This window comes from Tamandua tetradactyla, chromosome 21 (genome assembly GCF_023851605.1).
Source record: "Tamandua tetradactyla isolate mTamTet1 chromosome 21, mTamTet1.pri, whole genome shotgun sequence".
Classification (NCBI taxonomy): Eukaryota; Metazoa; Chordata; class Mammalia; order Pilosa; family Myrmecophagidae; genus Tamandua; species Tamandua tetradactyla.
Genome location: NC_135347.1, coordinates 53,209,841 through 53,235,046, shown reverse-complemented (window position 1 = coordinate 53,235,046; position 25,206 = coordinate 53,209,841). Strand labels below are relative to the sequence as shown.

The 25,206-nt window shown below is 45.9% G+C and overlaps 1 protein-coding gene across 5 annotated transcripts in view; it reads right to left on the bottom strand.

The window, feature by feature from the left end:
• Window positions 1-25,206, bottom strand: part of LHFPL2 (LHFPL tetraspan subfamily member 2) — a 184,270-nt gene that overhangs the window by 24,453 nt on the left and 134,611 nt on the right. For all 5 annotated transcript variants that reach the window (XM_077139347.1, XM_077139348.1, XM_077139346.1 and 2 more), the window contains one exon: window positions 8,371-9,043. In XM_077139347.1, the coding sequence (XP_076995462.1) occupies window positions 8,371-8,800 (430 nt within the window). In that variant the 5' untranslated portion in view covers window positions 8,801-9,043. The remainder of the gene's footprint in view (window positions 1-8,370; window positions 9,044-25,206) is intronic.

The following is a 25,206-nucleotide window of genomic DNA, read 5'->3' as shown; positions in this document are numbered from 1 at the left end:
GTGTTGTGGGTGTCCCAGAAGGAGAAGAGAAGGGAAAAGGAGGAGAAAAACTAATGGAAGAAATTATCACTGAAAATTTCCCAACTCTTATGAAAGACCTAAATTTGCAGATCCAAGAAGTGCAGCGCACCCCAAAGAGAATAGACCCAAATAGGCGTTCTCCAAGACACTTACTAGTTACAATGTCAGAGTTCAAAGAGAAAGAGAGGATCTTGAAAGCAGCAAGAGAAAAACAATCTGTCACATACAAGGGAAACCCAATAAGACTATGTGTAGATTTCTCAGCAGAAACCATGGAAGCTAGAAGACAGTGGGATGATATATTTAAATTACTAAAAGAGAAAAACTGCCAACCAAGACTCCTATATCCAGCAAAATTGTCCTTCAAAAATGAAGGAGAAATTAAAACATTCTCAGACAAAAAGTCACTGAGAGAATTTGTGACCAAGAGACCAGCTCTGCAAGAAATACTAAAGGGAGCACTAGAGTCAGATACGAAAAGACAGAAGAGAGAGGTATGGAGTAAAGTGTAGAAAGAAGGAAAATCAGATATGATATATATAATACAAAAGCCAAAATGGTAGAGGAAAATATTATCCAAACAGTAATAATACTGAAAGTTAATGGACTGAATTTCCCAATCAAAAGACATAGAATGGCAGAATGGATTACGACCCAGCAATACCACTGCTAGGTATCTACTCAAGGGACTTAAGGGCAAAGACACAGATGGACATTTGCACACCAGTGTTTATAGCAGCATTATCTACAATTGCAAAGAGATGGAAACAGCCAAAATGTTCATCAACAGACGAGTGGCTAAACAAACTGTGGCGTATACCTACGATGGAATATTATGCAGCTTTAAGACAGACTAAACTTATGAAGCATGTAATAACATGGATGGACCTAGAGAACATTATGCTGAGTGAGTCTAGCCCAAAACTAAAGGACAAATACTGTAAGGTCCCACTGATGTGAACCGACATTCGAGAATCAGCTTGGAATATATCATTGGTAACAGAGACCAGCAGGAGTTAGAAACAGGGTAAGATAATGGGTAATTGGAGCTGAAGGGATACAGACTGCAACAGGACTAGATACAAAAACTCAAAAATGGACAGCACAATAATACCTAAGTGTAATGTAACTAGGTTGGAACACTGAATGAAGCTGCACCTGAAATATGGTTTTTTGTTTGTTTGTTTGTGTGTTTGTATCTTTTGTTTTTGTTTTTTTCTTTTTCCTTTATATATATATATATTATTAGTATTATTATTTTAATTCTCTTCTCTATATTAACATTCTATATCTTTTTCTGCTGTTTTGCTAGTTCTTTTCCTAAATCGATGCAAATGTACTAAGAAATGATGATCATACATCTATGTGATGATACTAAGAATTACTGAGTGCATTTGTAGAATGGAATGATTTCTAAATGTTGTGTTAATTTCTTTTCTTTTCTTTGATTAATAAAAAAATTAAAAAAAAAAAAAGACCTTACAGGGCGGGCCACGGTGGCTCAGCAGGCAAGGACGCTTGTCTGCCATGCCAGAGGACCTGGGTTTGTTTCCCGGTGCCTGCCCATGTAAAAAAAAAAAAAAAGACCTTACAACTCCAGAGGAAGTTTCTGCTATAATTACTCAAAATAAATGATCATCAATTAAGGATTACCTGATGCCCTTCGAGTAGGCAGAGAAACAAATCTATAAAGATGCAGTTTCTCCACTGGTGAAAATTCTCTAAGTCATTCTCAGTAATGACTCATGTTTCTGTGCAAATTATTTCACTGGTGGTTTCTAGAGCCTTAACTTATGCATAAGTGCTGAAATGCATCCCAACAATTTAACTTTGCCAGATTATTCCTTCCCATCAATTAGTCATGAAGCATACTGCATGTTCAGGGTAGAAACGGTTTGCTAAACTGTTTATATGCAACTTTATGAATATTTCCTTGATAAAATTATCCATCCAACAAACGAGATTAAGGGAGACAGAGCTCCTATTTGACTAAAACCAAAATAGAGAGGTAATTCAAAATTAGCTGCCAAAATAAATAAAATGCAAGGTATAACAGAATAAAAGACACTTAAAAAATTAGTTAATAAGCAATGAAATGGTCAGAACATGAATTTGTTACTTGCTAAGGTCTTTGGGGCCAGTTAGGATTGAATAATTTCTACAATGAATCAGGTAGCCTGTCTTGAACACTGGGTCCCACAGGCTGTCCTCTATTGCCGCGAACAAATAGCCACTGTGCATTTGGTTTTAGATTTAGACTTGTGGACACATATTTGTACTGATTCATATATATATATATGCTGTATGGTAGGGGTCACATTTCATTTTTTTTCATGTGACTATCCCGTTACTGCAGCATCACTTGTTGATTTTGGGGGGGGGGGGGGAGTGTATGGGGCTGGTAATCAAACCTGGGTCTCCTGGCATAGTAGGTAAAAATTCTACTGCTGAACCAGCCTTGCACCATCACCATACTAATTTTCAAATTACTTTAATACTGGCCTCATTTTCTCAATATGTGTATTTTTAGATTCAGTCTGCAATGAGGGCTGTTTTTTTTTTTAAATGATTGTTTGCAATTCGATGAAGCTACTGGAAGGACCATGTACAATAAATGAACTCATGAATATGGCTGACTGTGCTACAGCAAAGTTCGTTATAAGTGACACAGATTATTTTTTAAGTGGCTTCATGTCTTAGAAAAACACTATTGTTGCACTGTCAAACAAAACAGAGTGCCTGAACTGTGGCGTAAATATGCAAAGCCACACTGGGGCAATTATTTGTTAATGGAATCTGAGCATAGATCATCCGAGGTCCAGGATCCAGGATCCTTGAGGTCAGAATTAAGTGGTTGCCATTGCAACCCCCTTACCACGTTATTTGCATATGAATGGCTTTCTGTGAATTTTAAGAGTTTGCTATTTTCTTCTAGACCTTCCAACTGATTTTTAGAAACAGATCCTAGTCTCTCAAGTTACTCAAATTAATGCCTGCTTGGTCCACTTGGTTTTTAGACAGTTTTGTTTTTTTTTTTTAAATCTAATAATATGGTTGAGTTCTTTGTTCCCTTTACATATAATGATATGTTTTTTGCTTCTCTGGGGTACAGTATATAAAATGATGACTCTATTATGGCTTGGGGGCAAAAAACTCAAGAAACTGTAGCTCTGAGTACTTCCCCAAGAGTATTTTGCCCCTAGTCTGCATCTGATAACACCCTTTAAACCGCAATTTTCTTTTGGTCTACCCTTCTGCAGTCTTTAGTTTTTACCACAGGATTATGAAAGCTTATGGATTAATGACTGTATCATAAACAACGGGAATCTTAAACTGATTAAGATGCAGAGCCACGGACCGAAGCACCGCCCCACCGCCTGCACCCCCAGGCCGCCTGCACCCCCCCAGCACCTACACCCCGCCGCGCCTGCACCCCCCACGATCCCTGGGAAGGCGACGCCCAGCCCCCACTTCCCTTGCGTGGGGTGCTGTGAGGTTGGACAAGCAGTCCTGCCGCTATCTCAGCCGGGCCGGGCAGCATCCAGGTCTAGGGCGGCGGGGCCGTCCGCGCCACCTTCCACCTCACCGGGGCCGCGCTCAGGGCTGGTGTCCGCCATATGGAAACAGCCCTGAGAAGACCAAGTCCTACGCGGGGTAACAGCTTTCTCACATGCCCACCTCTACCCCCACCCAGTCAGACTGACAGAACAAAGCAATGCTACCAATGGCGAAAGCACACCCTGTGCTCGCCTTCTCTCCGAGTCCTCTCCTCACTTTCTTTCCCCCATACCGCCCCCTTTCACCCTCGGTCACTGCTCCCTTCACCTGAGAGAGGGACGTGGTGGGGGGGGGCTGAGGCACTCCTGCTCCAGTGACCGACAGGCCGGGCCGGGGGCAGGGGGCTGGAAAGCAGAAAGCACGCGGGCCAAGCAGACCCGCAGAAGCAAGCAGGCCTGGGGAGACTGAAGGACGCGGCAGCCAGGCCCGGCAGTTCACGTGCGAGTCCAACCCTCAAGGGAACCCCACGGGAACAGACCAAGCCAGCACTCCTGAGCCAAGTGCTGAGCTCATTTCAATGGAGTCGGTTCCAAACTGAGTCACTGGGAAATCTCACGGACTTCTCAGAGAATCCTATGTGCATTTCCAAACATGAACTGCATGATGCTGTCATGGAAAACCTGGATCTTTGCGTTCTACGGTTTCGTATGGATTACATCCAGGTCACAACCTAAGGAAGGCAGTCGGCAACAAAACAGCCCTGCTGGCTGATCACCCAGCTTTTGTAAGGGATCCCTGAGAGCTATGAACCAATGTGTGTTTCTGGCTCTGCCAAAACCTGGACAAGTTCTCACACAGCAAATACTCATCATGCTGTGATTTATTCTGCCAGGGGACCAGGAGAAGCCACCTGCAATCAAGACTCAACTGCTAAAAGCTGCCTCCAGAAAAAAAGAGAAATTTTTCTTGGTCAGTCTGATTTCTATCTTCTGCATTCTACTTGACACCCAGCATCACAGCAAGGCCACAGGGTTGCCCTTAGACGGGCAGAGCAGCTAGGGGCCAGGGAAGGGCCCTGTACAATGTATTCACGTTTTACTTTAAGGTACCTTACATTAAAGGTACCCTTATTCCTCAGAATACAGCACTTCTAGGAAACATAAAAAAATACACTAAAACCTACCACAAAAGCAGAAATACTTAAATAGTCATACAGCTGCCATTTATAGAGCGTTTCACATGTGTTCAACACTGTGCTTAAGCCTTTCTCCTATATGATCTAATTTAACCCTCAAAACAACGCTGAAGTATATATACTATTATAGTACCCATTTTATAAGTGAGGCTTAGTAAAGTGAAGTAAATTGGTCAACATTTCACAATTGCTTTAAGCTGGGGTCGGACAGATCCAGGAGCAGATGAGGCTCGGACTCTACCGCCAAGAACAAGAGTTGAACACCAAAGGCCTTTGTGTACAAGTAGTCAGGAAGTGTCAGCTTAGTGCCCACCATCAGGCTAGGCCTTGAAGGCAAATCCTACTATCTGGGTTACCGTAATAGTCAATAGTTTTATGTTTTTATTTTTAAGTAAGCCAGGCTTTGGTATTTCCACTGACACAGCAGATTCTTTCACATCCAAGTTCAAAAGTCAAAATATCGAGATTTGGATGATTTATATTCCACTTTGTAGATCAAGGTAATGATGCAAGTCTGTGGCTATTTAGTCTTTAAAATTAGGTATAACCAAGGAGTATGCATACAGTGTCTTACAATTTTTCCTCTGGTCACATTTTACAAAAGTGCCATTTTCGCCAAAATGCAAGTTGTGAGAACAAACATAGTCTGGAATATATTTCTAAAGAATCCTTTTGTTGCTCTGGCAACAGCCTCTTTTCTCGCCATTTGTTTCAATTTTGAATAGATCCAGGGCTGAGAGAGAGGGTATGTGGAGAGCAAAGACTGATTTTCACAGCTGCAACAAGCCCCCCAGTCAGGCTGGGGCTGACAAGATGCTGCTACACATTGGACAACTAGAGAGAACGCAAATCAGCTGCTTCAGACACTGGTGTGGCCACTTTCTCAGAACCATGACTGCCATTTACGTCGGCTTAGACCGCCCGGTGGCCACCATTGGGGGGGTGGGGCGCCTGGAGCCTCATTAAAGAGCCGCCCCGAACAGAAGGAAGTCAACCAACTCGTGCCTGGTTCTCCTCTCCCAGCATTTCTTCTCAGAGGGAAATCCTTGCTAGGATGCAAGGAGAAAACAGGAACCTACTTTTCCCAGTATTTCAGCTTAGTCACACATCTAGGGCCCTACAACAGCAGTCTGATTATACAAACAACTCTACCTCCTGCCAACTGGACATTTTGAGTAATATTAGAATTTTTTAGATGTTATTTGCATGCACTGGGAGCATATGCATTAGTGGTGCGAAGAAAAGTAATGTATTCTTTTAGATAATGTGGACTTTTCAAAGAGCCAGCTGACCAGCAAACCAACCCCCCTCAGGTGAACTACTGCTCCCTTCTCTTCCACCCTGCTCCCCAGAAGACTTCTGCAGACAGAAAGGAAGAGGAAAAGTCAGGAATAACTCATTGGAGTTAATGAATAATATCTAAGATATGTACTACTCTTTGTGCCAAAATGAACACTCGTTGCCATTTATGAGAAACAGCAACCAACACCACCAAAGGATTTGTCGGCCTAATCTGCATTCTTAGTGATTTAATTTACTGGGCTGATATTTTATTACAAATTAGATGTAAGTCCTGAAGCTGAAGTATTTCTGTTTGTGGTTCTAAATGCAGCAGAAGACAGGCCATGGGTTATGACCCCAAATGTCCCACCCCTTAGTAGAAATGCCTCTGGGTCACTAAAAGACCATTCCTTTTCCCAGACGGAAAAGCATTCCTAGGGATGACAAACCAGGGCTCTCCCCGGCCTACCAGCACACTGATAAAGGGAAGCCTCGCTGATGTGCCAGCATAACAATGAGGGGAAACTATGCAGAAATCCACCACTCTGGTCAACTAGGGCTCTTTAACCAGACTGACAAACTGCACGTGCTGGCTAAATAATAAATACTCACCATATTTATTCTGACTTTTCATAAGCCTTATTGTAACACTTCTCAGCAAAAGTTTTAAGATATACATATGCACACATACCTAGGGGCCATGTAACTGAAGAGAATAAAGTAGGGCATTTCTCTAACAAGAAAAATATGAAGCAGTGTTGGAACCTATCTTATTTAACATTTCTGGGGGGTAAAATACCAAGGTAAAGGGGAAAAAATTCAGAAGACCAGAAGCGCAACAAAAAAGAGGACAGCAGGTGTCACAGCACTGGAACTCTAAGGCAAGTTCACACGCTCCAGTCTGTCTCTTCTCCAGGCGAGGACACGAAAGGTCCAGAGGAGTGCACGTTTGCCTCAAGTGCAACTGTTAGTAGCAAAGCTGAAAATGAGAATCCTGGTCTCCTAAACGTCGTGAGTGCCTCTGAGGAGTTCCTGGCAGTTAAAGAAATATGTCATTTTGGGCCAGGAGATTTAAGAGCCCTGGGGTCTGACTGGTGTATATCCTCGATGCCAACACTTCAGGGGTATGGGCCAGCACCCCGTCACTTCTCTTGACCCGCCTTGTGCCACTTCCCTCCCCCCATGGCACCCTTAAAATCTGAAAACGTCATCTTTTTAGCTGTTTGGAAAAAAATTAAACTGTCCATTTGATCGCTTAATTTAGAAGCCAGCTCTGCCGAGCTCAAGAGTTTGGTAGGTGGCAGACTGGAGCTGCTTTATTTGATTTCTTTAGGGCCCTGTGCACAGAGCTTTAGAATCTGCAAAGGGATGAGTCACCCGTGCCTGCTGTTTAGGGCTGTAGGTGGGGAATGCTGTTTGTCCTGTTAGAGTCCACGTTAATACACATCTTGGTAATGACTTTAAAAAGTGAACACTTTTTTTCTGAGAATCAAAGCAACAATTTATTCTTCTTTTTTCTTTGGGGCTGTCCTCAAATTCAGCCTCATGTGTGTGCATGGTTGTGAATTTCTGCCACTCAGGACACATCCCTTGAGTCCAGACAGACTGATCACCTGGTCTCCTCTCCTGGTTCAGGACCCACCCTTCAGTTCCGCCTGGGAATGCCTGTGAAAATGCTGGTGGCAGTGGATAGTCTCCTGTGGCTCACAGCTTTCCCTCAGGTCACTGTGAAGAGCTCACACTTTCCTCCCTACCCATTTCTAACAAGCTCATTAGTGAGAATTGCTCAGAAAGTGCACAAGTTAGCTTGAGGTTTCTGATCGGCACGCACAGAACATTCCATCAGGCTCCAGGAGATAATTTAAACCAGAACATTATTAAACACACAATGGCTGATACTAATTGCTTCCCAACCCGCTGCTTCCCCTCCCGAAGCGAAATCATCTGGCCCTTGGGGACGGGGCTGAGTGTGGTGTGGAAGGACCCAGCGCTGAGGTTCTTTCTCAGCATGAAGCACTAGCTGCAGCTGGGATTCGCTATCACCATAATTTCTCAATGTGGGTCGCAGTGACATGGAACGCATGCTTTCAATTTAGTGGGAAGCACAAGTAGGAGCAGTTACTCCAAACAAAAACCAACAACTTAGATCCCTAGGAAATAAGCTATGAAGAGGAATGCTCGCAACCTGAAAAGCAGCAGACCCTGTCTTTCTATTAGGTGAGAGCGACTGAAACAGGAAAACAAAAGGAAGCCTGACTGTGAAGAAAGCTGACTTTCAGAAGCCTGGCAGGAAATGAATGAATGGGCGCGGGCCTTGGGTGCACAGGGCCTCAGGGTGCGCCCTTCGGGCCCTACCCTCTGCAGGGCACACTCACCTGCGATTCCCTGTAGCAGGCCGCAGACGTTGAAAATGCTCTTCTTCATGACGCTCTGCACACACATGGTGAAGACGGACACCAGGGCCACCACGCAGAGGATGAAGATGCCCACGGCGAGGAAAATGGCAGTGGCCTGCCAGAAGCCGCTGGCGATCTCGCCGAAGCTCTCGGCGTAGGGTCCGCACAGCATGTCCCTCTGCACGTGCTGCCCACCGGGGTTGCGGATGCAGCGCGCGTAGATGCCCAGGGTGGGGCGGTGGGGCTCGGCGGGGCCTCGGGGCGGCGCGTCCGGCTCGGCGCTGCCGCGGGCCTTGGCTTTTCCGATGAGCCAGTCCGCGCTCATGAAGGCAATGAGTTCCGCAAAGGCCACCACGATGCTCAGCAGAGTCCAGAGCATGGAGCGGCAGGTGACGATGACATGACACATATTGATGCCCACAGTGGACAGAGCGTCCGCGGGGTACCGGGGCCGAGAGCCTGCGGGCGGCCGTCAGAAGGGAGCGGGCGTGGGCGGTCGGGCGGCCGTCAGAAGGAACCGGCGCGGGCGGCCGTCAGAAAGGAGCCGGTGGCGCGGGAGGTTGGCTCGCGGCGCCCGGACCCGCTGGGCTGGCGCTCATGCCGCGGGGGGCGCTCTCCGGGCCGCCGAGGTCCGCCTGCCCCGCGCGCGCACCTAGGAGAGAGAGGAGCAGGGCGGTTAGCAGCGCTCTCCGGACCCGCCCCCACCGCCGCCAGGGACAAACTTCAGTCTCAAAACCAGCGTGAGCGCTCGCAGGGCTGGCCCCGCGCGGGGCTGTCCGCTGTCGGGAACCGCCCTCCCCAGGCCGTGCCCCGCACGCCGCACTCCCGGCTGCACCCCTGCCGCGAACCCCGCTTCCAGCCGGCACGCTGTGCCGTCGCGTTCTCAGTGCCTCTCGGAGTATTCCCCGGGTAAAGGCTCCGGCACCACGCTCCATAACTGCATGCGGCCAGCCTTCTCCTTCCGCAGCATGACAGCAGGAAAGAGACCAGTGTCAGAACCCCAGGGGCACCGGGGGGCACGGGACACTGCCACAAGCTCATGCACGCTTGGGACACGGCTCCCTCGTCAATATTTTTTATTAGAAAAAGTCAAACACCATAGGAATAGGAATCCAGATAACTCTCTATATAACTGGGACTGACCTATGCCTATATACTGGCTACATTTTTTAAAGTTTGCAGGACGCACTACCTGCTTATTAGGTGCTAGATAAACGAAATGTTGAAAAACTGCACCAAAAACTTTTGCTTAATAGTGGAAAGTAGCAACACCCAACTTTTACTGCCTGGAAGCCTAAATTACTAGCAATAAACCAGGCAGAAAGATAAGAGTCTGCTTCACTGATAAATGAAAATATTAAAGGGAAATGACCCCAAGAAAAATGACAAACAAAACATTGCTACCCAAACCTATTTTTCATCCATTTCTCAAAGGACAATTTTTAGACAAAATAAACTACAATAATTAAAACTCCAGGAAGAGTTCCTGACTTTCTCACTTGGGGAAGTTATTCTAAACAGAAGCATTAGTGACCGTTACAGCCACTACAACAGAGCTGCACTACGACTTGCTGACAGCAGCAGCTTGTGCGTGAATGCAGCCTTTATTGTCCCGATTCACCACCGTGAGCCTCTCTCTGCCCAAGCTTCGATTCACCCCCAGGTCTGGGACTCAACACACCCGTTACTTGTGATTTCACACAGGACTTATTCTGCCCTGAGAACAAATGACTTCCTTACCAGAGGGCACTGCTCCAACAGCCCAAACCTCCTCCAGAGGGACCTGACCCTGAACCGGGCCAGCACGGAGTCTCCCAGTCCCCTTTTCTGGGCAGCTCACATTCCCCAAATGACTGCATGGCCCTGTCCTCAACAACTGGGTCTTATTAACCAAGACCATGTTGACTCCATGAGGACCGCAAAGAGCCCCCTGGTGTGCTGGGGACAGGGTAGGGTGGGTAGTTATCTATAGGGGAAGGAAGTGGAGAAATTAGGAAGCCAGGGTCAAAGCCCAAAATGCCTGTTTCTACCCCACACACCAGCTGTCCTGACGGCTGGCCGCCTCCCATTCAGAGGTGACTCTATGTCCATCACAAGACATATTTCAAAATCCTCCCACAGCTCTGTAATAATATATGTTGGGAAAACAGCAGGCACAATTCTAGGGTTGGAAGCGCTGAACCCCAGGGTGTGTGTTCCTGCGGTGGGCTGTGCTGAGCGAGGGGTGTGCACCACACCACAGGAGGGGTGGGCTCCAGCAGGCAGGATTCCAGATGTGGCCTGTGGCCATGTAACTCCTCTGAGCCTCGGCTCCCCTACCCAGCGCATGCGGATGGGAAGAGGACCCCACCTCGATGCAGGCTTATAGGGAATAAACAAGAACCTGTTAAAGCAGTTTGCACCGTGCCCAGCATAGCAACTGCTAAGTAAGTATCAGCCCAGTTCCCTCAGGAGCTTTTCCCCAACGTGGGTGACAGCAGCCAGACAATAATTTAACTGATGGAGGTGCTCAGGAGGAGGGAAAAGGGGGCGCCCGGGTGCTGGGATTCCCATAAGACCTCCCCAAAGCTGCAGAGCCCTGGCCGTGACACATAAAAACAGGTGACGCACAGGCCACATGGGGACTGCTGAGGTCACTAAGGTCTGCTTCCCTGGCAGCCCCAAGGGTGTGTCCTGTCCTTGCTTTCTGCTCCCTCCCCCCGCCCCAGCCTAGCCCAGCTGCCAAACTCTGCTGCTGAGAACAAATGAGCCTTAGGCCCAAGGCCTGTTGGTTCCCACTCCCTCGTTCCCACTCCCTCCCCCACTACCAATACCCCAAACAGAAAAGCCTTTAGGAAAAGAAGCTACCAAAAGAGACGCGCTGTGGAGGAGACTGTCTAGAATGAAGACGACCACTGCGAATAAGGTCCGGCTGACTCACAGAAGCGCAGCCCACCAGGCTTGCAAGCGCTTTAAACCAAAAGGTGGAAAGTCTACCTATTAGGGAAAAAGACTTCAGATTTTGATTAGAAAACCTGTTTACAGTCATGCCTGTAATGTCTACATGCATGTCTACATCCGTGTCCCTCTGCTGCTTAAACCTCTACATGCTTGTCCCTGCTAAGAACCTCAGGACTGTGTGGCAAGCACCGTTAAGAACGTGCCAGTGTCCACTGTCCTGGCAGCATGTTCTGCCCAGAGTCAGGAGCGTAATTAGGCTGTGACTTCTGGAGACAAGGGATATGCAACCTCAGGAGGAGGGAAGATGGGGCATCCAGGCTCTGGGATTCCTGTAAGACCTTGCCAAAGGACCAAATTTAAGGCAGAAGTATTTAGGAAACCTTGCTAGAGTTATTAAAAAAAAAATAGAGTGCAAAAATAGAGTGCCTTGTCTGTTTGTGCTAAAATTATCCCCCATCCACTGCACCAAATTTCTATACCCACCCCAGGTCTGAAGGAAGCTTTTTATTCTTCTCTCTTTTGAATAGGGAGATAAGATGCTTTGGTCTCTCTAGCAAGTTGACTAACCACACTGCTTCCAGAAAAGTCCTTAGGTTGATGAGACACGGGGAAATCTGGAGGGGCAGCAGGGGGCTTCTATAGTGGCCTGTGCTCTGTGTAGTGTCACATTTTGGCCATGTGCAGGAAGGCCGGGAGCTGCTGAGATGACATGAGTAACAAAGGGGAAACAGATGCTTATTACAGCAGGGGCAGGGGCACAGAGCTCCTCCAGTGTGCCACCTGGGGTTCTTCATTGTAACTCCTGCCCCACCAAGCTCACTTAGCAAAACCAGGTCCTCCCTGCCATTCACGTCTCCAACACACCTCTGATGGCTGAGGATAATCTGGACACCTTCTGATTTTTATAAATGATGCTACCATTGTCACAAAGGACTGCAAAGTAAAGCCTAATAGCAAATAACTTAAAAAAAAATTATAAACTGCAATCCTGCAGAAACCTACAGTGAGAATCCACAGGCAGGAGCAGCTTCTAGATGGCTCGACAATGAGTCAGTCATATACATGTGCGCTCTACCTAAAACCCCAGGGGTAAAGGCGACGGTGCTGAACAGAGCTGAATGGGGTCCGCAGCTTAGATCAGCAGCGTCCTATCTTTCGCCGCTTCCTGACTGTCAGTTAGAAGAGAGGAAGGTGACGTGCAACCAGGACCACCCAGAGCTGTTGCCCAGGGACTGTGGGCACAGAAACCAGGAGCAAAGTTCACGTTTACCTACAAAGGTGGGGGGAAAGTAAAGAACTTCAACCAAAGCTGCATCAAAAAGCCCACACTACATCCTGGCACTTAGTTTTTTAAAAAAATGTAAGAACAATCTAACTTTCTTTTAAAATGTCTCATACTTATGTTTCTTCATGTACTGAATCAGGAAGTCTGTGTTTTCATACATGTGGGACTCTGCTGGTGTGTGGTGGTATTACAGTACGTGTCTGACTTTGCACACTTAGGTACATGTGTGCATTTACATCTGACGCTCTGTCCAGCTCACTTGACCATGACTAGTGACCCTGGTGATATGTCCACAAGCATTTTGTTTTCATGTCAATTTAGATTAGAATCTGTCAGTTCCAACTGACCTATTAGTAATCATGCAGACGGTTCCACCTCATATTCTTATTAAGCATTTATGTTGTTACAAAACAAAATGCCCACACTCCCCTCCACCGTCGCAAAGGCAGCAAACCCACAGAACCAGGCCAGGACGATGTTTGGAAGAACCCTAGGCTTATATTCAATGTGGCTCATTTTTTCAAACTAATCATGAAAATTTCAACATAGAGATAAGCTGAAAAGAGCAGACAGAACACCCAGATTCAACCTTTTTACTATTTTGCCGTATTTGTTCTGTTGATCTATAGTGTACACACTCCCACTAACACACACACAAACACATTTTCCTGATCATTTGAAAATGAGCTGCAGATGTCCGACAATTCACCCCTAAATACTTTAGAATATACCTTCTAAAATAAGGCCAATTTCCTACATACCCACAATGAAATGAATATACTCAAGAAAACTGAGAATGATTTCCTAATAACCAAAGCCTAGTCCATATTCAAATCGGACCCCTCCTCCCCTTTTTTAACATTGCTCAGATTGGGCTGTATGTTGTTTTTCAATTTTTGTTTTTCTCCCTCATGCATGTATATAGTTACATACATGTAAGAAAATGTACCTGACACACAGTACATACTCAACAAATGTTTGTGGAATGAATGAATAAACTGATTACATACTTTTTTAAAAATTGGGATTATATCCTTTTTTTTAACTGTGGCATAAACTCACATATACATAACATTTTCAATTTCAACCATTTTAACTGTACAATCCAGTGACATTAATTATGTTTATAATGTTGTGACTATCATTCATTACCAAAACTTTTTCATTACCCCAAACGGAAACTCGATACCCATTAAGCAATAACTGCCACTGCACCTGCCCCACCCTCATTTTTCACAGCTAGACTTTTTAACCATGATTCAATCAAAATTCACAGAGTGCATTTTGTTATATAACTTCAGTTCCTTTTAGTCAAGAATAATCCTACCACTGCTAACCTACCCTGTCCCTGCCATTCTTTCCCATGAATTTACTGTTTTGAAGGTACCAGGCCAGTTTTCTCATGGATTATCCAACAATCTGGGTTTGTCCCTCGTGATGTCATTTAAACTTATTTTCTGTCATTATTTCAATAGAAACGGGAGGTTAAATCTAAAGGCTGATTTAGATTCAGCTTAAACATTCTTGGTGAGACTCTTTCTTAGCTGATGCTGTGGAATTCCGACTGCATCGTGGTGGGGGGTGGTATCAGGCCATACCCAAGAACCCTCTGCGGAGGAACCGAAGCAGTGTCTGGAGAGAGAGATTCAGGCCTGGCTCCTCTCCTTCCTCAAGGACCACATCTTTGGTGCAGAGTGGGCAGGAGGCTGGTCTGGGCAGGACTCTATATTGTTTAGAAAATGCCTTGGTGCGCTGCAATGCCCTGGGTGAGAAACCCTGTTCTAAGTCCTGCCCTCCTGGAAGCTTAAAGAAGTCCTTTCCCAGAGAAATTTTACTTCTCAGGAATGTCCCTTTGAAATGAAACCACATTTTATATTTAATTTATGATAACATGAAAAGATGTACAGACCCAGGGAAATAACTGTCACCTCAACAGCTGCAACCCTCCCCCAGAGGGTCCTCTTGAGCCAAGAGGGCTCACAGGTTCTAGTGATGAGAACATCTTGAGTGTAACCAAGAAGTTTACCGTGGGCTGGTCTTCGTGGTCTTTCATCCAGCATCGAGAGCCCCCCCCCCCCCTTGATAAACCAGGTGAATCTGGGCTGCGGCAGCGCCTCTCGGGCATGGCTCTCTGCCCATCCTGAGGCAATAGCAATAAATACCCTGCCGGACACCTGCACGTGCAGGGCAGGACTGCAGGGCGTGGCAACAGCTCCGCACACACCTGAGATCACAGCTCAGCTCTGACACCAAATAGCTGTGTGGCCCAAATGGTCAGTGCGTCTCCAAGGAGACTGTATTTTGCTCTCTTGTCATAGCTGTTTCTCGGCCCGTATCTCTTGTCATTATTACCATCACTCTTATGTCTGTACAAGTAGTACAAGGGTTCGGCAGCATGGCCTCTATCCCAGCGTCTTCTGGAAGGATAAGAGGCCTAATAAGTAGAATTTATGTGCTTTAGCCCTCAAAAGTTAGCAAGGCCTGCTAGAGTGCGTTGTCTAAAAGTATGCTCCCTGGACCACCCCCAGCTCCTAGAAGGGGGCTTGGGTCAACTGTTACCAAAAAAAAAAAAAGCTCCTGGGCTCCACACAGAGAATCAAAATCTCTGGTAGTGGTGCCAGCACGTGCATTTTTAACAACCCCCCCCACCCCACCCCCAGGGGAGTCTTTCACCAGTGAGTAGGTTTAGAGGCAATCGGGAGAAGGCTGCACTCCCACTCCAGCATGTGTGCAGGGCAGGCCTAGGTGCACAGGGCAGGCCTAGGTACACAGGACAGAGCTGAGGTGCATAGGGCAGGGCCTAGGTGCACAGGGCAGGGCCTAGGTGCACAGGGCAGGCCTACGTGCCGGGCAGGCCTAGGTACACGGGGCAGGCTGAGGTGCACAGGGCAGGCCGAGGTGCACAGGGCAGGCCTAGGTGCAGGGCAGGCCTAGGTGCACAGGGCAGAGCCGAGGTGCATAGGGCAGGGCCTAGGTGCACAGGGCAGGGCCTAGGTGCACAGGGCAGGCCTAGGTGCCGGGCAGGCCTAGGTACACGGGGCAGGCTGAGGTGCACAGGGCAGGCCGAGGTGCACAGGGCAGGCCGAGGTGCACAGGGCAGGCCTAGGTGCACAGGGCAGGCCTAGGTGCACAGGGCAGGCCTAAATGCAGGGCAGGCCTAGGTGCAGGGCAGGCCTAGGTGCACAGGGCAGGCCGAGGTGCACAGGGCAGGCCGAGGTGCACAGGGCAGGCCTAAGTGCAGGGCAGGGCCTAGGTGCAGGGCAGGCCTAGGGGCAGGGCAGGCCTAGTGGCAAGGCAGGGCCAAGAGGTGCAGGGCAGGCCGAGGTGCAGGGCAGGGCCTAGGGGCAGGGCAGGCCTAGGGGCAGGGCAGGGCCGAGAGGTGCAGGGCAGGCCGAGGTGCAGGGTCGGGAGGACATGGCCCTCCAGCAGGACACACACAGCTCACATGGCCACGCAGGTTGCAGGAACAGGTCACCCTGTGGGGATTATCCAGTAATTCTTGTATAGCAGGAAGTAAACTCCCCAAACTTTCAGAACTCTCTCTTTCGAGCACAGAAGCAGCTCTCCCAAGTGAAGGACAGCTTGACTAAAAGAGCACAGTACGTTGCACAGCTTTTTTTTTTAAGTTACCAGGTAGTTTTATAAATTCTTCCTTACCCAGGCCACCCCGTAAAGCAAATTGACTCCAGTTTGTCTGTATGAAACAGACAGCTTGATAAATTTAAGAGGATCTAAATGCACCAATAATCGTATCATTCTTTTCAGTTCCAGTTTAAATCTGCTCCAAACCTCCTGCTTATTCCCAGTGTTCTTTCTTTATTTCTGCAACCTCACTGATACTCTCCCATCCCAAAGCTGGCTCTACTGAGCACACTCGGGGGCACTGATTCTCAGATGGGGGTAGTTTTGTCTCCCGGGGGATGTCTGGAGGCATGCTTTGGTTATCAATCACAACTTGGAGGGGGGAGTCCTGCCAGCACCTAGCAGAGGCCCAGGATGCATGCTTTGGTTATCAGTCACAGCTTGGAGGGGGGAGTCCTGCCAGCACCTAGCAGAGGCCCAGATGACATGACGCTCATGCCCGCAATGCACGGGACAGGCCCACGTGGCAGAGAATGATCCGGCCCCAAATATCAGTAGTGTCGGGGCGGAGGAACCCTGCTGAGGAAGCTTCCCAGAAAAGTTTTAAAATCTGTAATGCACCCTAAAATAGAATTCTAAGGTTTTCACCCTTTAAATAGGTCTATTATGAGCGTGCCATGGTCTATAATCTGGATCGACACTCGTTGCATTTACTAAATTATGTACACTTTGACTTGTTTTGCAGAATTCTCTGTGTAATCTGTATGGCCGTGACGACAGGATGACAGGGAAGCGGAACCACCTGCCAGGGGGGGCCCCAAGACAGTGCCCCGCACCTCCTCTCGCAGGGCACACACTGCAGTGCAGTTAAGCTTTTCTTTTCTGCAATTTCTATTCTGAGAATGGCAAATAGGGCTTCCCAGGCTTAAGACTGGGAGTTCATTTGCTGTTCATTTTCTCACCTCCACCTGAGGCTCCTGGGTTTCGCCTGAGATACTGCAGGTCTGGCCAGGTATCTTGAACTTCTCTTGAACTGCCCTCTCCTGGGCTTGGGCTGGGCGCGCAGGGCGCCTCCTGTGGGCCTGGCTTCTCCAAAGGTGAGCAGCCAAGCTCCAAAGTGGACCCAAGGCATTTCCAGACATGCTCTCTCCTCTCAGCCTGGCCTAACTGCCCTCTACAGGGCACGCCTTCCTCCCCCAGGGCCCTGGTCTCCAGCCTGGGCACCCCATGCCCCTCCACAGCGAGGGCCTCTGTCCAAGGAGCCTGAACGAGCCTGCTCAGGACGTGAGCTCCCAGTGAGCCCTGCTGAGCTGCTGTGCCTGGTCACATCTGCTCTTTAATTCTCTGTCCCCGGCCAGCCGTATATGTCTTTTCTGACACCCACTCCATCTCCTCTGGGTCTACAGATCCTCTCTGGAGCACCCGTTCCTGCGGGGGTCAGGTTTGCATCTCCTGGCCTTAGGCAGCTGCACCCAGAGGCAGCAGGTCTGGTCTCATTTTCTAAGTGACCCATTCTTTAAGATTTCTGAAGCCTACTTACAAATTTTATAGTGGGTTTTTTTTTTTTACCTTCTACAAAGTTTATTATCTCAAACATTTTAGGAGGCAAGTCTTCATTCGTCTTTCTGTTTCTGTCTTTTAGCCAGGAGGTACTGAAGAAACAAACTTCCAAGGTACACTCTAAAGTTTAGTTTTTGATTTAGTCCTGACCCTGTAAGTCAGAGGCAATGTGCCTCTGTCCTGTACATATTGTGGGGTCAAAAGGATTTTCTGTTTGTGTAAATAGAATTAGAACCTGAATTTCAAGAGATGCCTTTTAATCTCACTGTTTTACATAATTTTAAATAAATGATGCTTTTCAAGTTTGCTATTAATTCTGTGATATCAAGCAAAATGTAAATGTTAAAGTGAGTCTCATTTGTCTTTTCAGGATCAATAAGAAGGTAGAGAGTGTCAGCACAGAGAGTCACAAGGGTAGAAAACAAAGAACTTTTAACAATTTATACATAAAAATCAAGATACACAGCTTCCTTCTTCATAAGCTCCCTGGTGTTGTAGAGAGGATGCTCCAAATGCCCTCTGGTCAGTTAACTCAACTCTGAGAATAAATAACTCTTAGAGAACAGGCTTCTGGCTTGTCTAAGTGGACAGCTGGGCAGCCTCTCTCAATGATGGTGAAGTAACCAATGTTCATTCTTACTTGTAGGCTTTTTTGTCCCTTTTGACAGAAGTGGAAAGAATCATTCCTTGTTCACAGATACAATGCCATTAGCCAGATTTCCCTCCAACAGCCTGAGAAACCCCAAACATGATAAATGGAGAGGATTAGGCCATCTGTCTTTCTGAGTCTCTCACACAAACCCATAACAAATCAGAAAACCCAGGAATTAACTACAGCAAGTGTGCCCTCCTGATTGGAAACTTCTAGGGAAGCTCCCATGGGTGACTGCATTACTGTTTCAAATGCTCCCTGCCCTCCTTGGAGGAAGATCCTATTTTTCCAACCCACTAATAAAGTCTGGCCATGTGATTTGCTTTCAGCCAACCCAATGTGAGCAGAAGTGACATGTGCCAGTATTCAGCAGACGCTTATGTGCTGGTGCCTGTTTTCCATCTCTCCTTTCCCTCTGCCATGAGATCGGAACTATCCCAGACAGACACCCGTCCATCAGCCTGGGAACCCTGATGACATGAAGCAGAAACAGAGGTAACCCTCTGTGGACATGCCACATGAGCAAAAACCCTAGTTTGTTGGCAATGCTGAGATTTTAGGGTCACAGCGCCACCCCTGCTCTAAGGGACAGAGCTCCTGGCTGAGTCAGAGTGCCTATCCATCCTGTCTTTGATAGTAGGTTAAATTCAATTTCACCATCCTCTACCATCCCCAGGACAAGGAATTTACTTGAAATTAAGCAATAATAAGTCATCTAGTTAGGCATCGAAGCTTAGCAACTATCTCAGAAGCATTCACTAGACAGACAGTTCAATTACATAAGCTACTACAGTAAAAATTGAACTCTCAATATATTCATTGTAGGGTTAATGAATGGAAGAAAAGAAGAAGAGTTCCGTTTTGAGTAAATGAGGACATCAAAAATGTCTCCAAGAGTGGCAGCTTGAAGACTTATTTTCCATCTCAGGTACTCCAAGGTCCCTTATTGAAGGGCCATGGCTTTCACCTGGAGCGGGCTCAGCCTGCCTTGCTCTTCCACCCTTGACTCTCCTGAGAGGTACCCTGAGGCGGCTCTGCCACCGTCTGCAGCTTCCACTCAGGTCTGCAACCAGGAAGTCTGCTTTCAGCAACCACAACAGGAAGGCTAAGCCAGAGGGCAGCTCAGGAGGCACGCCAAGGGCCAGCTGGAACGAGGTGACAGGGGAGAAACAAGGGGCGGGGTTGCTCTGAGTCCACCCTCCAAGACCCTCAGGCCAGGGCTTTCCAAAGACTGGAGGCAGCGGGGATGAAGTGAGGGCATCTGGGAACAGTGGGGTGAGGAGCCAGTGGGGAGAGCAGTGGGGGTGACCAAGGCCCTGGAGCTCAGGCTGCGCCACAAGGAGGGGAAGGCAGGTGTGGTAGTTAGATTCAGTTGTCAACTTGGCCAGGTGAGCATACCTAGTTTTGTTGCTGCAGACATAAGACAAAGGTAGGTGAACCTCATCTGTTGCTAATTACACCTGCAGTCGGCTAGGAGGCGTGTCTGCTGCAATGAGTGACGTCTGACTTAATTGGCTGGTGCTTAAATGAGAGTGCAATGTAGCACAGCTGAAGCAGCTCGGCATACCTCATCTCAGCACTCGCCTTTGGAGATCCAGAAAGGAATCACCCCGGGGAAAGTTGTTGGAACCCAGAGGCCTGGAGAGAAGACCAGCAGAGACCATCCTGTGCCTTCCCACACAAGAAAAAACCTCAGTTGAAAGTCAGCTGCCTTTCCTCTGAAGAACTAACAAAATAAACCCCCTTTCATTAAAAGCCAATCCATCTCTGGTGTGTTGCATTCCGGCAGCTAGCAAACTAGAACAGCAGGCAAATGGCCAAGGGGAGGAGTGGACAGCTGAGCCGAATGTAGGCACAAGTGGGAATGAGTGAGCGATGGGAAGATAAACAAGCTGTGACCACCCTTTAGCTCCACCGTGAGAATCATGGCACTCCTGCTAGGGAGACGGTCATTCAGTACTGAAGGAGAAGAATATAGCATTAGGGTGAAAACTGTTGGCTTACTTGCGAAGACTTTCATCAGCTCATGAGAAAACCTGTCCCTTTAAAACTGAAGCTGTTTCATATAGGTATGTCTCCTTTTGAACTGAGTCCTTTTTAAAAAAAAAAAAACAGCAATATGGTATTTTAAGACTTAATAACTGGTAACAGGTAAAAACGTTAATCTATAAATATACACAGATGGTTAAAAATGGCAAAAAGGATTTTCTTTCCTTGAACCTCCAGGGGCCTGGACAACCATTAGCCCTATTGAGAAGGGAAATGGGTATGGTGAATGTTCAACTGTGGCTTGGCACCAGGATTCCAAGCAGCCATTGAGAAGGTGGTGGGGTGTGAACAGAAGTGTAGCAGAGTCTTCTACTAAAATGGCCAAGGAGGTAGCCTAGGTGCATGAATCACAAAGACAGTTGCTCATCAGCCAGCCGTAACCACCACCCAGGAACTCCCTGGGGGACACGAGGCAGGAGGAGCTCACACCACAAGTTACCTTCACTCAGGCCAACAAATACCCCTAGCACTCACCTTACAAAGCTACCACCTTAACTGGGTTTGCTTGCAAAGCTGTCAGCAAGTGGCACAGTTCTAATTACATACTAAAAAACATTATCAGTGAACTGGGCTCAATGAGGTAAGACAACCACATTATCTTTAAGATGTCAAGGGCCTAGCCTGGGATTCTCCGAGACAATGCTAGTCATTGCTCCCCCCCACCTCTTTTTTTTTTTTCAGAGTAAAGGGTCAAAGTCAAACGTAGGTTATTTTCCTATTTCTAAGAGCATCACTAAAGTTTTCAAACTTCCTGATTTTATTACTTGCCCCTCATTGATGCTGGCTTTTTACATCCAAAGCGACAACTTACAACCCTAAGGTCTCGGCCTACCTGTCTTGGCCTGTGTCCCCAGTATGCACATCCTAAAAGCAATGACACTAGTGAGGTCTGACAAGAATCAGAAAATGGCCTAAGTCCTTACGTACTGCACACACATACAACACAGAACAGAATGGACAAGGCAGGTGCCCACAAACATGGCTCTCTGTAATTTTATTCATATATCAAAAATGCTCCCCTTTCTATTGCTCTATTTCACTTTCACGTATTTAAGACCCATGAAATAGCGTGTGATCTGAAACACATGCGCAGACATAGAAATACATAAATGCACACTTGTAATGCTACGTTTTTAAACATCTGAGAAAAGTCAACAAGACTATTTCATCTGCTGCGTATATACCCAGCTCATTGAACACTATACATCTCAAAGATTTCACAGCTAGAGCTCAGGCTACTCAGTGTTTTTCAACTATTCCTACTTTAAAACCATAGACAGATTTTAGCTTTCTTCATATATTAACTAAAGGAATTCCCCAGATATTTAGGATTGAAACCGTGTTTTGAAAAACACACCTATTTGAAAAACAGATGGGCTGATATGCAGCTCTCAAAGGAATGCACATGCTTGGAGGAAAGAGCTAGTTCGACACAGAGATGCCAGCGTGTCCAGGTAATTGCAGAGGCAGAACGATCCTTAAACTCAAGCCACAGCTTTGGCCTGCATTTCTGTGCTGGTCTAACAATTTAGGAATGTACCAGCTGTCCCCACGGCAGCCTAGCGTATGAAGTCATTGCAGGCTCAAAGTTCAAGTAGGTCACAGAAAAACCCTTTCTTGGGAGTCTCAACCCTCGTACTTGTTTACATGAGCCTGTGTATAACAAGCACTTATTGTCAGAGCTCTAACAATAGTTACATATAATAAACAGGGATAAATTTCAAATGGATGTCTCCAGAAGAAAAGAGTATGTGTCAGAAGACCAGGCCACTTAAAACCAAAAGAAAAGTACAGGCATAGCTTGTTTTATTGCACTTGTTTTATTTTGCTTTGCAGACATTGTGTTATTTTACAAATTGAAGGTCTGTGGCAACCCTGCACCCAGCAAGCCTACACAAGTCATTTTTCTAACAGCATATGTTCACTTCTTGTCTCCATGTCACGGTTTGGTAATTATCACAATATTTCAAACTTTCCATTATTACGATATTTGTTATGGTGATCTGTGATTAGTGATCTCTGATGTTGCTGTTGTAATTGTTTGGGGGCGCCATGAACAGCAGTCATATAAATGGCACACTTAATAGATGAATGCAGTGTGTCCTTACTGCCCCCCCACCAGCCATTCCCTCACCTGTCCCCAGTCTCCTCGGGCCTCCCTATTCCTTGAAATGTAGCAATACAGAAATTAAGCCAATTAACAACCCTACAATGGCCTCTATGTGTTCAAGTAAAAGGAAGAGTCACATATCTGATTTTCAATCAAAAGCTAGAAATGATTAAACTTAGTGAGGAAGGCATTCACAAGCCAACACAGGCCAAAAGCTAGGCCTCTTGCACCAGTTAGCCTGGTTGAGAATGCGAAGGAAAGGTTTTTTGGTTTTTTTTTTTTTTGATAGTAATAGCTGCCATTTATTGAGTATTCCCATGTGCCAAGTACTCTGCCCACATTATCTTTTTTTTAACTCCATTTTGTTTATTTTATTCCCCAAAGTAGCCATCATCATTAGAACTGTTTTATACAATCACTGTTCTTTTTTGTTGTTATTGTTTACCCCCAAGTTTTATGTTAACCAGGGTTTTTTTTTTTATTGTGAAAAATAATATATTCAAAAAGCAATAAATTTCAAAGCACACTACAACAATTAGTTGTAAAACAGTTTTCAGAGTTTGATATGGGTTACAATTCCACAGTTACAGGTTTTTCCTTCTAGCTGCTCCAAGACACTGGAGACTAAAATATCAAATAATGATTCAGCACTCACACTCATTTGTTAAACCCTACCTTCTCTATATAATTCCACATTCTCCAAAAGAAAGGTTCTTGAAGGATATTAATGCTCTAGTAAACACATGAACAATAAGAAAGTGAAACAATGAAGTCTGTTGATATGGAGAAAGTTCTAGTGGTCTGGACAGAAGATCAAATCAGCTCCAACATTCCCTTAAGCCGAAACCCAAATCCAGAAACAAGGGCCTCTCTTCAATTCTATGAAGACTGAGAGAGGTGAGGAAGCTGCAGTAGAAGAATTTGAAGCGATCAGAGGCTGGTTCCTGAGGTTTAAGGAAAGAAGCCGTCTCCAACCATAACAAAAGTGCAAGATAAAGCAGCAAGTGCTGACCTACAAGCTGCAGCAAGTACCCAGAAGATCTAGCAGTAATAACTGGTGAAGATGGCTACACTCAACACCACATTTTTCAGATAGACAAAACAGACTTCTATTGGAAGAAGATGCCATCTAGGACTTTCAGAACTAGAGAGAAGTCAATGCCTGGCTTCAAAGCTTCAAAGGACTGGCTGATTCTCTTTTTAAGTGCTCATGCAGCTGGTGACACTAAATTGAAGCCAATGCTCTCAGGTACCATTCTGAAAGTTCTAGGGCCCTTAAGGATTATGCTACATCTACTCTGCCTGTGATCCAGAAAGGGAACAACAAAGCTTGATGGCAGCACAATTGTTTTCAATATAGTTTACTGAATATTTTAAGCCCACAGTTGAGATCTACTGCTAAGAAAAAAAGAGATTCCTTTCAAAATATTCCTGTTCATTCGGAATGATCAAAATAGGAATGTTTGCATTTGTTATGTGTTTTTTGGTATTTAAAAAAAAACAAGTAAAATAAATAAATAAATAAATATTGGGGGGAACAAATGTTAAAATAAAAAAAAAAAAAAAAGATGTAGTGGAGAGGCTGGAGGGAACTGCCTGAAAATGTAGCGCTGTGTCCCAGTAGTCAAGTTTCTTGATGATGATTGAATAATGATACAGCTGTCACAATGTGACTGTGTGATTGTGAAAACCTTGTGTCTGATGTTCCTTTTATCTACCTTGTCAACAGACGAGTAGAACATATGGAACAAAAATAAATAACAGGGGGAACAAATGTCAAAATAAATTTAGTTTGAAATGCTAGTGATCAATGAAAGCGAGGGGTAAGGGGTATGGTATGTATAATCTTTTTTTTTTCTGTTTTCGTTTCATTTCTTTTTCTGTTGTCTTTTTATTTCTTTTCTGAATTGATGCAAATGTTCTAAGAAATAATCATGACGATGAATATGCAACTATGTGATGATATTGTGAATTACTGATTATATATGTAGAACAGAATTGAGTTTGTTAAATTTTTATTTTAATAAAAAAATTACTGTTCATTGACAACATACTTGGTCACTCAGAGCTCTGACATACAACACAATGAATACTATTTTCAAGCTTGCTAACAAACATCCATTCTGCAGCCCATGGATCAAGGGGTGATTTCAAATTTCAAACCTTATGATTTTAGAAATACATTTCCTAAGGCCATAGCTGATTCCCTCTGATACATCTGGCCACAGACAACTGAAAACCTCTGGAAAGAGTCACCATTCTGATGCCATTAAGAACATCACAGAAGGAGGTCAAAATATCAACATTAACAGGAGTCTGGAAGAAGTTAATTTCAACCCTCCTAGAACTGAGAGGGGTTCCCGACTTCAGCGGAGGAAGTAATTTCAGATGTGCAGGAAACAGAAAGAGAACTAGAATTAGAAGTGGAGCCTGAAGATGTGACTCAATTGCTGCAATCTCACGATAAAACTTGAACAGATGAAGAGCTGTTGCTATGGATGAGCAAAAAAAAAAAGTGGTTTCTTGAGATGGAAACTACTCCTGGTGAAGATGCTGTGAGCACTGCTGAAATGACAACAAAAAATCTCAACTATTACATCCACTTAATTTATAAAGCAGTGGCAGGGTTTGAGAGGA